Below are 14,424 nucleotides of genomic sequence, written 5' to 3' on the forward strand. Positions count from 1 at the left end.
TTATATATGGGCCAATAAATAAATGCCGTTTCTTTGTGTTATTATATCACAACTTGGGTGCTCACTGCAGCAATGTAGGATTTTTTCAAATATCTCAATAATCCAACTCCCAATGTTTACCTACCATGCTGACTGCTGACACTGGTCGCTATGTGCATTTACACCTATATTACATATCTACTCATTTTCTTCACGAGGCTGAGTGGCCCTGCAACAACCAGTCACGGATTCAATCATTAAATTTGTATGACACATTTTTTTTTTTTACCCCGCTGGGGATCGAACTCGGGTCTCCCGCGTGCAAGGCGCCTCCTCCTTCTCCTTATCAATTTCCTCTACTACTTCTTCTCCATTCTACTTCTTCCTCCATCATTCCTAATTTTTCTCCTTCATCTCCTTTTTGTTTTCCCTCCTCTTCCGTTTGTTCTAGATCAACTTCTTCACCTTCTCCTCCATTTTATTATTCTTTTTCTTCATCTCCTTCTTCCCTCATCCTTCTTCTTTTTCTTCTCCTTCTTTTTCTTCTTCTTCTTCTTCTCCTTCTTCTTCTCCTCCTTCTTCTTCTTCTTCTCCTTCTTCTTCTTCTTCTTCTCCTTCTTCTTCTTCTTCTTCTTCTTCTTCTCCTTCTTCTTCTCCTTCTTCTTCTTCTCCTTCTTCTTCTCCTTCTTCTTCTCCTTCTTCTTCTCCTCCTTCTTCTCCTCCTCCTTCTCCTCCTCCTCCTTCTTCCTCTTCCTCTTTCTCTTCCTCCTCCTCTGCTTCCTCCTTTCCTTCTTTCCCCCTCTACCTTTTTCTCTTTCTCTCAAGGTTCAACAACTGGTAGGATTCGCTGGGGGGCCGAATTCCGGCCAGGTAAACTTGAACTTACACCCGTTCTACAGGGGTCTAAATTGGGCCGCGTAAATTTACTCGTTCTATAGGTAGAATAGAATAGAATATACCCTGTTTATACTGCCAGAATGAGACTGAAAAGTCCCTTTACTCCCGCAGTCTAAACTAGTTTATATATTAGATATTTTCCCCTCATATTTTTGACACTTGACAATGTAGAAGGAAAGGCAAAGAACCGCAACAGAATTCCTTCGCCACACAAATAGGCGAAGGAATTCTGTGTGGTTTTTACACTGACCAAGAACTATTTTTGATGTATTTCCATAAAAACGACGTAAATCCTTGGTATATTTGGTCGTATTTATCACTCAGCGTTCACTCACACAAAGAGTACTTCCTTCTTCTTGTAACTCACTCACTCTTGGCGGCTCCAAGTTGTCCTGAACGAAATTACCTACAGTATTATGGGAAAACTTTGAACTACATCTTTCTGACTCCCCATGACTTCACGTGACGTGACGTGTGGTTCTACCTTAATACTCACTTGTAGCCGTACTCCAAATTGTCTCCGCAGCCGCCCCAGAGCCACTCGCGTTTCAGATCCTTGGGTCGGGCGGTCCGCGAACATCCGCACGAGGGTAGAGAGCCGTCCTTACACGAGCGAGCCACCGCGTAGACGACGCCGGCCGTCGCGATGGCGTGTGTGAACGCGGCCTCTCGCGAACCTGTGAAACGAGAAGAATTTAGGAATAAACGAAAATTAAAAAGAAGAATCCAGAAGAAAAGATGGGTATTTTACCTGCCTCGATGGCGTAGCTCGAAGAGGCAGGGGGGGGGGGCGGGGGCCCCCTCGGACCTCAATTTTTCTAAGTCTGACGCACAGTAGAGGAGAAAAAGAAGCTCAAGGGGGCCCCCCCCCCCCCCCCCCCCCGACCGCAGTCTGTCAGACGGTCTGAGTGTAAGTGGCGGGCATTAGACTCGATTGGTCTGTGTCGTAGCATGCCAATCCCGTATGTCCCCCGGTTAGATGAGCGAGAAAATACGTCCACTTTAGGTGCTGGGTTCTGTAGTATTCTATACCTACTGTACCAGCAAATAATGACAACAAAAGTTGGACAAAAATGATGATAGTGTGTGATGTTGGAAAAAAAAATAATAATAATGAAATGAAAACCTAAACACACTCGTCATTTTTCGAAAGAATTTCAGCGAAACTCAAGTGTGTGTGGTGCTCAGGCGTTCACTGAGTTGGAATATTTTAACGAGGAGGCTCTGGTTAGGCAGAAAAGAAAAAGAGGAGGCCTTTGAATAAGGAAAAAAAGCCACGAATGAGCGAAAATGAAGAATTGAAGGCCACAAATGAATGGAAAAGGCTTTGAACAAGGAGGAGAAAGAATAGAATAATAAAAGAGGCCAGAGGTGAAAGGAGAGAATAAAAGGATGATATCGTATGATGAGTCCTTCAAAAGATGTTTTGCAAATAAGGGAAAAAGTTCTGTGGAAAGTGAAAGCACAGATCTCTCTTGTAGAAATCTGTAAAGAATTGTTGTAAAAAGTTTTATCGAAAGTACCCTTAAGTAATAGCTGTCTATCTCCCGATCCTGTTATTGGCGTGAGAAGTCAGCAAGCCAGTGAAAGTGTTATCGTAGTTTGAACGCGTTGTGGGTTGTGGCCTTGCCTTGTACCCTCTAGAGAAGAAGGAGGAGAAGGAGGAGAAGAAGGAGGAGGAGAAGGAGGATGAGAAGGAGGAGGAGAAGGAGAAGAAGAAAGGAAGAAGAGACAAAAGTGAAGGATGAGGAAACGAAAAAGGAAATAAAGAGAAGAAAGAGGAAATGAGAGAAAAAGGAGAACTAACGGGGAAAGTGGACGAGAGATTGGAGAGGCGAAAAAAAGGAATTAAATAGAAGGTTTGATAAGAAAAGCTCTGGTTGCCCCCTACGTTATTAGAGAGAGCGTCTTCTTGGTATGATTTATGTGTACTTGTGTGTATGTAAAGGCTGGAGATTGTTGCTTCTGCCTCGCGCTGTGCTATGGGTATGTCTACGTGAATTTGGCCGAACGCTGATGGCAGACTGCAGAAAAAATATCTTATGTATCTGCCATACACCGGGGTGATGATCTGCCATGTATAATTGGCCCGTCCTGAACCGCAGTCAACCATCGTTAGGCCCCGGGGGTAGAAAGCACAGATCTTTCTTTGGAGCTTAGGAGGGGTCACGCGACCAACTTACCAATATGAAGTGTCGGGGGCAGCACACTGGGCGCGGTGGTCGACTCGCTCTTCCCTCCCCCACCACCACCAGCACCGGGACCCCCACTCGAACAATTCCATCGATGATGTCGGAACTGATGCTGACACTCGGCTATGGATTCCGCCGCCCCCCGCCCCACGCTCGCCATGTGATCCGCGAACAGCGAACACTGTCGAACCTGCCCGAACGACAAGCCGGGAACGCGCGAACACACGCGAGCGGAGTCCTCCAGTGAGATGGGCGGGGCAAAGCCTACTCCCGCGTTGATTGGAGGGGAACTGGGCTCGCTGATTGGCTGTGAGGAGAGGTCACTGCTCATTGGTTGAGCGGCGTGAGAGGGGAGGGACCAGGAGGAGAAGTTGTCCGTGTGATAGGCGATGTTTCTGAGAACAGAAGAGAGGCGGAGAGGGTGGTGAGGTTTGTAGGCGGGGCTGTTCGATGGAGGGGAATGAATTTCCCTTTTTTTTCCCTGTTCCCTGATTTTCCCTTTGTGTTACCATTAATTGTACCTTACCATCTACGATGAATTTCCCTTTTTTTCTGTACCTAATTTTGAAGAGCGAAATGGACCTTTGTTCGGGTCTTTCTTTGGAAGAAGACCCTAATTATTGCCCTGAATTAGACTAATCGTCCTAAACTTCAGTCGGAATTTCTAAACTATGGATGATGTAGGTTTTACTAAACGGTATAAAACAGCATATTCACCAAAAATGGACTTTTGGGGTCTTCTTGAATTTAGTCGAAAGTAAAAAGTTCTGTCGAAAGTACTCTTAATAGCTGTCTATATCCCGATCCTGTTATTGGCGTGAGAAGTCAGCAAGCCAGTGAAAGTGTTATCGTAGTTTGAACGCGTTGTGGCCTTGCCTTGTACCCTCTAGAGGAGAAGAAGGAGGAGGAGGAGGAGAAGGAGGAGGAGAAGAAGAAGGAGAAGAAGAAGGAGAAGAAGAAGGAGAAGAAGAAGGAGAAGAAGAAGGAGAAGAAGGAGGAGAAGAAGGAGGAGGAGGAGGAGAAGAAGAAGAAGGAGGCGAAGGAGGAGGCGAAGGAGGAGGAGGAGGAGGAGAAGGAGAAGAAGAAGAAAGGAAGAAGAGGCAAAAGTGAAGGATGAGGAAACGAAAAAGGAAATAAAGAGAAGAAAGAGGAAATGAGAGAAAAAGGAGAACTAACGGGGAAAGTGGACGAGAGATTGGAGAGGCGAAAAAAAAGGAATTAAGTAGAAGGTTTGATAAGAAAAGCTCTGGTTGCCCCCTACGTTATTAGAGAGAACGTCTTCTTTATGATTTATGTGTACTTGTGTGTATGTAAAGGCTGGAGATTGTTGCTTCTGCCTCGCGCTGTGCTATGGGTATGTCTACGTGAATTTATGTGTGTACAGGGTAGAAAGCTAGAAAACTATGAGGCAAGTTTCTTTTCTATTATTATTATTAAACGATTAGATCAAACTTTATTTACAGAATAAATATTTACAAATGGTAACATAATGAGCTTTTCTTTTCTAATTGAGAAGCTGACAGGAAAAAAGACGAAAGTCCAATTTTTTTTTGAGAAACCTTAAACCGCGTTTGAAGTTTGAACAGATATGTATTTCCTTAGCACATGAGTTGGTTTACAAAAACTCGTGTAACTCCGCGAAAATCAGCTTCTCAATTGTTTACACCGCAAGAGTTTCTTCTCTCATTGCAAGGTTAACCGCAAAAGTAACCGCTTGGAATTCAGGTACATACAATTAAACAAAATTTACGTACCTATACATACAATTAACCAAATTTTATACCCTCAGCATTGTAGGAGAATTTGAGCACTAGGTACATACAATTAAACAAAATTTAGGTATACATATAATTAACCCAAAACAGAATATTAGAAATTATTCCTTGAGAAAAAAAAAAGAAAAAAATAATAATACCATTCTTCCTTATCATAATTTATTATTCCTTGAAAAAGAGCAGAATTCAAATGACAGAGTTATATGCACCTTAATAATATATTAATTAAATAATAATTCATTTCTAATTCATACCTAATTAATATCATAGTAATTTTTCTATCAATGTCCTACACAAGCCTTGAGCTTATAGGACAGTGATATACTACTATCAATGATGTTGAGATGTCACATATTAAAAAATAAATATATACCTATGTTGGTAACTAAAAAAAAAAAAAATTATACCCTCAGTATTGTATGAGAATTGGAGCACAATAATAGTAGTAGCCTGTTGCGAGGGTAAAGGAACTTTTCAGTCCTATCCCAGCAGGATAAACAAGGTATATTCTATTCTAACACCCTGTCAAACAGTTTCCTAAGAGTATTATGCAATTCCGAATGGGGGAAACCGGATGATAATGGAAAGAGGCAGCAAGATATGAAATGAAGAAGAGTCCTCTTCTCCTCCCTCTGCTCCTCCTCCTTCTCCTCCTCCCTCTCCTCCTCCTCATCTTCCTCCTCTTCCTTCTCCTCCTCATCTTCCTCCTACTCCTCCTTCTCCTCCTTATGAAATGAAGAAGAATCTTCTCCTCCTCCTACTTCTTCTCCTCCTTCTCCTTCTTCTCCTCCTCCTTCTCCTCCTCCTCCTTCTCCTCCTTCTTCTTCTCCTCTTCCTTCTTCCTCCTTCTCCTCTTCCTTCTTCCTCCTCCTTCTCCTCCTCCTCCTCCTCCTCTTTTACCTTCCCTATCAAGTATCCCTACCACGTTAAGCAACATGTCACCATAAATCATACCTATATCTACCTACCAACCAATCTTTCGTTTTTTTAATTTATTTAGTTTTTTTTTCTCTCTCTCTCTCTCTCCTTTGCGAAGTTTTTTTCTTTTATTTATTATTTTTTCTTTCTTCTTTTTTCGTTGCCCTTTTAATATTTTCAATTTTCTTTTCTCTTCGCTTCTCTGTCTTCCCATCTCTTTCTCTCCCTCCCTCCCCTCTCTCTCCCTCCCCCTCTCCCTCCTCATTGCATTAGAAATAAGGAAATTGCATTAGAAATAAATTTTTGAATTGAATTGAAAGTAAAAACATGTTACTGAAAAGTCAGCGGGGATAGCTCGTTTAACACACCAGTTCCCAATGGGATCACTCAAGTTGAGCAACGTACGCGTGGTTAGTATCCGGATATGGATGACCGCATCAGGGCAATCACGTGTTGCTGGCTTTTCCCGGCTGCACTGAGAGTGGGCGGTTAGATACCCCGCGTCACTAAGAACCTTAGCAGTTATACTCTGATGTTAAATCCCCGAAAAAAAAAAAAAAAAAAAAAAAAAAAAGTGAGGCTAATAAAAACTGGTGTGCTCTTATAGGTACTCAAGCCTGATAAAAGGCATCCTCGTAAAATTTTTGTAGCTAAAACCATATGTCACCTCAAAGCAATAACCTCTACTAGGGCTGATTGATTGAGAGCCTGGTGAAAAAACGCCGACCCCGTCTGAACACGGGAAAAGTCGAAGAAAAAGACTTTCTTATACTTGGTCTTCTCGCGCACCCTGTCGAAGCCGCTGCAGTACGCCATAGGAGCTGACTGAATAATCGAAAAAGAAGAAGAAGAAGGCAAAAATGATGACAGTGTGTGATGTTGAAAAAAATAATGAAATGAAAACTTAAACACACTTGTCGTTTTTCGAAAGATTTTCAGCGAAACTCTAGTGTGGTGCTCATGCGTTCAGTGAGCTGGAATATTTTAACGAGGAGGCTCTGGTTAGGCAGAAAAGAAAAAGAGGAGGACTTTGAATAAAGAAAAAAAGCCACGAATGAGCGAAAGTAAAGAATTAAAGGCCACAAATGAATGGAAAAGCCTTTGAACAAGGAGGAGAAAGAATATAAGTAAAAGAGGCCATAGGTGAAAGTGAAATGCGAGAATAAAAGGATGATATCGTATGATGAGTCATTCAAAAGATGTTTTGCAAATAAGGGAAAAAGTTCTGTGGAAAGTGAAAGCACAGATCTCTCTTGTAGAAATCTGTAAAGAATTGTTGTTTTAGCGTCTTTAGCTTTCGCCAAAAGCTGATGGCAGAATACAGAAAAAATATCTTATGTATCTGCCATACATCGCAGTCCACCATCGTTAGGCCCCGGGGGTACAAAAGCACAGATCTTTCTTTGGAGCTTAGGAGGGGTCACGCGACCAACTTACCAATATGAAGTGTCGGGGGCAGCACACTGGGCGCGGTAAAAAGCCTCAACTTTGGGCCTAATCTGGCCTTTAGTAAAGGCTAGATCAGGCCCAAAGTTCAATGAGTTTCGTTTGAATTTTCATTTTAATTTTACTCAGTAAATATGTTTGAATTTTGAATTTGTTTTAGAAAAGAATATCCCTTGTTTATCCTGCTCAATTGAGACTAAAAAGTCCCTTTACTCTCGCAGTCTAAACAAGGTCTTATGTTTGTATTTAATACAGACTAGTCTTGTAATGAGTAAATTTCCTTTAATATGTCTACCAGATTTTTTGTTTTTATAATGGTATCAGCAGTTGACGGTATAACAGCTAAACTTTTAAACAGTTTAAAGCTTGAACGCTTTGTCCGAATTTGGACGCGGGTTAACGCAAGAATGATAGGTTTAAATAAATACCTGGAAATTAATAATGGAGAGAGAGATAGAAAAAGTTGGAGTATGATTTATTGGAAGTCATTTGTAATTAACAAATATCCGCCCCCGGGGAGAATAGAACCCGCGATCTAGCGCTCACAAGACTGACGCGCTATCAACCAAGCTAATTAGGCTGGCAACAGAAGCTTTCAAATAATTAAATATATTGTGGGTTTCATCACGAACAGTTTAATCGCTTGAGTCTTGAACGCTTTGTCCGAATTTGGACGCGGGTTAACGCAAGAATGATGGGTTTAAATAAATACCTGGAAATTAATAATGGAGAGAGAGATAGAAAAAGTTGGAGTATGATTTATTGGAAGTCATTTGTAATTAACATGTTGTACCACAGATGATGCCCTGGTGGCTTTCAATATGTAAATAAACATATGATAAACATGTAGGTAAACATATGATGGACATCTATGTGTATGCGATATGTTTGTGCGTGGTAGGTATGTAGTTAGATACATATGTATGGTTTTTGTGTAGGTATTCATCAACCGTTTAACTTAAAAATGTTTGAATGGATAATGCCAGCCTCTTTAGCTTTGTATGTCTGCCTGCGAGGGCCGAACTTTATCCTACACAGATAAGGTTCGTTCTCGGAACGGCTGGCTTTCTCCTATCCTGTCTTTTTCTCTTCGATTTCGGGACGATGCGATGAGACCTCAGCACTTGCAGTTTTCTTTATCGAACCTTAAAAAAAGAAGAAGAAGAAGAAGAAGAAAAAACTTGACTGGAATTGAACCCATGCCTTTCTCATTACCAGGCGAGTGTTTTGACCACTATACCACCGAGGCTGGTGTGAGTACATTATTATTTGAAATCTATCTGTGTTTGTAGGTATATTGCAGGTTGATAGTTCTTGGTATCTAGGTGTGGAGATGCTTTTCATTGATTTCAGTTCCTGAATGCGAAAAGAACTTTATGATTCAGGCCGTTCGAACACGGGCCCTAATTCGATTTTCAGTGGATTTCACCGAAGACTTAATGGGAGATTTAGATTTAACTAATGGGACAAGTTTTAATCATCCAAAAAGGATATTTTAATAATCTAAAAAAAAGGAATTTTAATTGTGTTGAGCATTAAATGCTTGTCACAAATGTTCTTCCTCGCTTGATAAACTACGCTAAATTTAATGACTTGACTAGGACTCGAACCACCAACCCCCAGATCCAGAGTCCACCGTGCTAACCACTACACCACTGAGGTTGGTTAATAATCTAAAAAGGAGTTTTTAGTGACCCAAAAAGGAGGAGTTTTTAAAAACTCCTGTTTGGATCATTGAAAATTGTCCAATTAGTTAAATCTCTCTTTAAGTCGTAGGTGAAATCCTGCAGAAGTCTTACAAAGAGCTTTCAAATAGAAAATAGTCTTACAAAGAGCTATCAAATTGTAATCGAATCCGGTTTTTTTTTTTTTAATTCTCTCAAAGACAACTCCAAGAAAATTGAATATCTTATTTGCTAAGCGATTAGGTACCAGGTACCAGCCATGTAATTCTCTCAAAGACAACTCCAAGAAAATTGAATATCTTATTTGCTAAGCGATTAGGTACCAGGTACCAGCCATGTGCGAAGTACCTTAAAGCTCTGCCCATATGTGTGTGTCTTTGCATTAATGTTGGGATTAAAAGAGGTCCATTGGATTCGAGGTATGTAAGATCTGCGCTGTTACAGTTCTCTCAATCAAACAGTTTTTTTTCTTTCGACCCCAACCCTTCGCCTCTGATTTCGATTGTCGAAAATTAATCGGTGACATGGGGTGGGCCAGGGAGTATAGTGGAGGGTATCTCCACTCTCGACCACCTGCTCTCTGTGTTGTGCTGGAAATTGGCGATTTTTTTCTCTTCCTTTTTTTTTTCGGGTGTAAAACTACCCTTCTCTTTTACGTATCAGAAAAGATAGAAGAGAATACAAAATCCTATTCATCCTGTCCGAATATGACTGATAAGTCCCTTTACCCCTGCAGTCTGAACAATCTCTGAACGTACGGGTCTTCATCCGGCCTGAGTTCATGGGGCTGGGAAAAGCAACACGCGATTGCCCAGATGGCCACCCATCCGGATACTAACCACGGACAACGTTGCTTAACTTCGTTGATCCATGGGAAACTGGTGCATTTAACGTGCTATCGCCGCTGGCTAAGTCCCTTAAACCATGTTTGATTGGTGTAAAAAAAAGGAAGAAAAGCTCATCCCTGACGAAAATTTAGAAAAAGAAAAAAAAAATGGGAAATGGGAAATGAAAACTTGGACAGTGATTTATTGGGCGCGTGTAGGAGCTCATCCCTGACGAAAATTTAGAAAAAGAAAAAAAAAATGGGAAATGGGAAATGAAAACTTGGACAGTGATTTATTGGGCGCGTGTGACAATGTGAGTGAGCGTGACAGTGCGTGACAGCCAAGTCAGCCAAGTGTCTTTGTCACGCTTCATCAGCAGGCCTTGATTTGTTTTATTTTGTTTTGTTTTTTTGTTTTATTCTGATGGGTACAAAGTCTTTGTCACGCTTCATCAGCAGGCCTTGATTTGTTTTATTTTGTTTTGTTTTTTTGTTTTATTCTGATGGGTACAAATTACCTTTTTCTTTGTGGAGGGGCTACTTATCTAGCTGGTTCTCTCTTCCTCCTCGCCATTTCCCGTGTACAGACGGGGTCGGCGTTTTTCGTCAGCCTCTCAATCAGCCCTAGCTAGAGTGATTGCTTTGGGCTGACATTTGGGTTTGGCTGCAAAATTTTTTACGAGTGGATGCCCTTCGCACTCAACCTTTGCTATTTCTTTAGCAAGGGAAATTCAGGCTGGTATCCTTCCTGTTTAAAGTCCCTCAGGCAGACTAAGCTGGTCTACTGCCTGTTTAACAGTTTAACGTCCCCCCAGTCAGACATTCTTAAATTATTAATCTATATTGTTTTATTTTGTTTGGCTTTCAGGAAACTTGGGAGACTGAACATACACATAAATACAAACACAAGATATTAGAAATAAACAACTAGCAGAAATCCGCCGCTTCACTTAGCTTGGGAGTTTGGTAAGTCAGTGACCCTGGGTTCGATACCTACCCACGATGGACAGAAAATTTAAATCAGTGCCTAGATCTACTCGTATTTCGATCGAAAAATATGCTCATTGGAGGTCAATTATTAGGCTTGCACACTGGAGGTCGTATCGCCTTAGTGTCGAAGTTTTTTCTGCTCTGAGCTTGAGCCTCGTGGGGGCAATTGAGTAGCTATTTCAAAATCGAGTAGCGACCAGTGGCGGCATTACCAGTGAAAAGAGAAAAATTATAGAAATGCCAGACATAGTAAAGGAGGCTCTTAGTGATGCTGTGACACCCACAAAAATTATGAAGAAACTCTCAGCTTCACCATAAATAATTAATAATAGATTCTTGATTGGAAGGTAACGCCGAGGAGGCGTTCTCCACCACCTAATCTTTAGAGCTCCATTATTTTGTAGTCAATTTCTCAAATGATGAAATTCCATGCCTCGGCTGGGATCGAACCCGCGCCCTCCTGTTTACCAGGCAATTTAGATCACGATTTAAAATTTGAGGTATAGATTTAAAAGAACTAGAATAGAATATAGCGAGCTTATACCGCCAGAATGAGACTGAAAAGTCCCTGTATTCCCGCAGTTTAAACAAGGTCTCTTATCTATTTGGTACATTATTTTAAAAGAACTAGGACTGACCAAATCATTTTGTGCTTCCCCTTTCCAGGCCCACCCCGCAAGGAAGCGCACCTTCGGAAGGACACTTCCCCCCCTCACTACTTGCTCGGAAACCGAGTTCCTCCCCGGGGAATCGGTTTGAAGAGTGCACTCAGCCCCAGTGTCCGCGCTTTTGGTAGAGCCGTGAACATCGAACACTAGACACAACTTACCTAGGACAAGAGGACGACAGTATTACCAGGTACTTACTTCATTGGTACACATAATGCCTTTGTTTGTCCAATCCTTTTTTATTTTGCCAAATTTCGTTGAAATTGGACAAACAGTTATTATAGCGGAAAAAACCGACTAGTATATGCAACACAAAACGTTTGGTTGAGATAGGTGCTCCGGTTGGGGGTATTTTGACCGCTTTTGGACAAATTTCGACCGTTTTTTGGCGGTTTTCAGTAGTACCGACTAAACTGTCAGAGATATTGTAAAAGTTAGGGTAGAAGAATACCCAAATAAGCATTATTAAATAGGATAAGGAAAGTCGTGTGATGTTCATACCAGATTTTTCCAATAACAAAACTTCCAGTGCTGTAGTACTTTATTCTTTAGTGTTTTCACACATACTTCTTTATTGATCTTGATGTTTTGTATTAGTACCAGTTGTTTGTATACGTTCATAGTTTAGGTAGTGTTTATAGTTGTTTGTTCTCGGGCTAGTGTTGTTACCGCATTGTCAGGTCCGTTGTGAGTTAATTTGGTTTGACATTTTTCCTAGCATGTCTGCCAAAAGTGCTATTTAACCTCGTCCAAGAATTACCATCCTTTATTTATGGCAGTAGTCGGCAGTATAAATGAGGTTTACTCTATTACCACCACAAATAATGTACTTTGTCTCTACATTTTTTTGCTTGCCTTTAAACGTAACAACTGTTTTCAGAGCACCTCATATACATTATTTGAATAATTATTTCAATATCTTAGAGCTTAGTAGAATGTCTTGGAGACCACCTAACTGAGATGTTCAGTTCATTAGAGCTCCCCAACACGGTGTTACAAAAGTGCCCCAACATGTTGAAATTCAATACAGTGTGCTTAAAATGTCAGGACACATGGGCAAAAAAAAAAAAAAAAAAAAAAAAAACGCGTGTCAGGACACATGGGCAAAAAAAAAAAAAAAAAAAAAAAAAACGCGTAGTCACAATGGTTGACTGCGGTTCAAGACGAGCCAATGAAACATGGCTAGAGACTAGAGACTATCATTCGGGTGTATGGCTGATACAAATAGATATCCTTTCTGTGTTCTGACATCACCTTTCGGCATAATCGACAAAAGCTAAAGCGCCTAAAAGAACAACAAAAATGTGAAAAGGCTCCCAGCTTCACCACAAATAACGCCAGAAGATACTTACATCCAAGATCCTGGACTGAGGCCGACGGCCGCCTGTGACCCATCTGCGCGGCCGGCAATGAAACTGACACACGTGGCAACACTGTACAAAATGAAACACCTCATCCTGTCTCACTCGTGTTTCACTGAGAATCTCGGATCAGTTCTCTTTCGGGAGAGAGTATTTTTTAAGACTTTCCTGTGTCTAAGAATTTGATGTCAGTTTTTTCTTCCAAAGACTTTTTTTTGTGATATCCACAAAACTTGTGAAAAAGCTCTGCTTTACCACAGATAATTTTCGGGTTTTTCCCCCAAAAGAGACTTTTTTAGTGGAGTCACTTTTCTCTTCGAGAACTTAATGTAGTTTCCGGGGCTCTGAAAAAGAGTTGCGCCCTCTTGGTGCGATTATTAAAACAAGTAGACGACGCATTTTTGTTTTGTTTGTTTTGTTTTTTTTTTTTTGTTTTTGTTTTTAATCAACTTTTTTCTTCGGAGAAAGTTATGTGATGTTCATTTTCGAGGTGTTTCTTCAAAGAAGTTAAAGAAGCAGGGCAAAGAAAACTGCAGTTAAAGAAACGTTATTGAAAGGTGATGTGAACACAAAAAGAGGTTTCTTGTGAGAGTGACTTTGAAATTATCTACAATATTAAGAGGTTTATCTTGATTGGTATACTAATATTAAGATGAAATGATAATTTTCTTTTGATTATTTCAACAACTAATTATTTAACGCAAGGTTCTGGTCAATAAAATTTCAAAGAGAAATAAAAAACCTCCAGTTACAAAATTAAAATTAACAAACAAACTTCTCAAGAGAAGAAAAATCCAGTTAGACCCGAAAAGCACGAAGTCGAAAACACTAAAACACTCCAATAAAGTGACGAAAAAAATCACGCAATCAAAAAAAACTATTTTTCCCGACGAAAATGAAAAAAATTTTCGCGAATTTTCCGATCTTTTCGTCTTGCGGGCACGTCACGTGATCTTTCCTCTTTGAAAGTCGGATAGATACTGAATACTGAACCACGGAACATGTACATGATGGAACATCGCGGTCTCGAGATACCGAGAGCCCGCGTGTAGTTTGTGTGGATTTTTTTGGAGAACTTTGGAGCGCTTGAGAAAGCTTTGAAGCCCGTGTGAAAAAATCTACTCTTTTTTTTTTTTTTTTTTAAGATTGGAACTATTCCACCGCATACAATATAACGTGGACTACGGCGCGAACGACCCAATAAGGGTTAAAGCGCCCAAAAAGGAAAAAAAAAAAAAAAAAAAAAAAAAAAGATCTACGCGTTTCGTATAAGCTTAACCCATCCTTTCGGTCAATTAAGCTTATACGAATCTACTTTACGAGTATCTTATCTGTGAGAATCCATGAGATTCGAGGACACTGCGAGTCTACTGAATTTTTTGGAGACCTTTGGAGCGCTTGAAAGAGCTTTGCAGCCCGTGTGAAAAGACTGAAGATGGGCTTCCAATCGCTGTAAAGATGAAGAATAGTTATGGATGGATACCTGATGGTCTGAATCGAGGACACTGCGAGTGTAGTTTGTGTGGATTTTTTGGAGAAGAGCTTCTTTGGAGCGTGAGAGAGCTTTTTGAAGCCTGTGTGAAAAGACTGTATGAAGCTGGGCTTCCAATCGCTGTAAAGATGAAGAATAGGAATGGATGGATGCCTGATGGTCTGAATCGGGGACACTTCGGGTGTAGTTTGTGTG

General features: G+C 40.8%; 1 protein-coding gene across 1 annotated transcript; it reads right to left on the reverse strand.

Annotated features, from left to right (window-relative positions):
* Nucleotides 1–1,368: 1,368 nt before the first annotated feature.
* Nucleotides 1,369–13,425, reverse strand: LOC103519843 (protein Wnt-5b-like). Its single transcript, XM_026831171.1, has 3 exons — nucleotides 12,729–13,425; nucleotides 3,060–3,463; nucleotides 1,369–1,553 (listed from the first exon to the last, which is right to left on the reverse strand). Exons 1-3 carry the CDS (start codon nucleotides 12,830–12,832, stop codon nucleotides 1,369–1,371), a joined length of 693 nt encoding a protein of 230 aa, XP_026686972.1. The 5' UTR covers nucleotides 12,833–13,425.
* Nucleotides 13,426–14,424: the final 999 nt, after the last annotated feature.

This window comes from Diaphorina citri, unplaced genomic scaffold (genome assembly GCF_000475195.1).
Source record: "Diaphorina citri unplaced genomic scaffold, Diaci psyllid genome assembly version 1.1 scaffold2980, whole genome shotgun sequence".
NCBI classification, from domain to species: Eukaryota; Metazoa; Arthropoda; class Insecta; order Hemiptera; family Psyllidae; genus Diaphorina; species Diaphorina citri.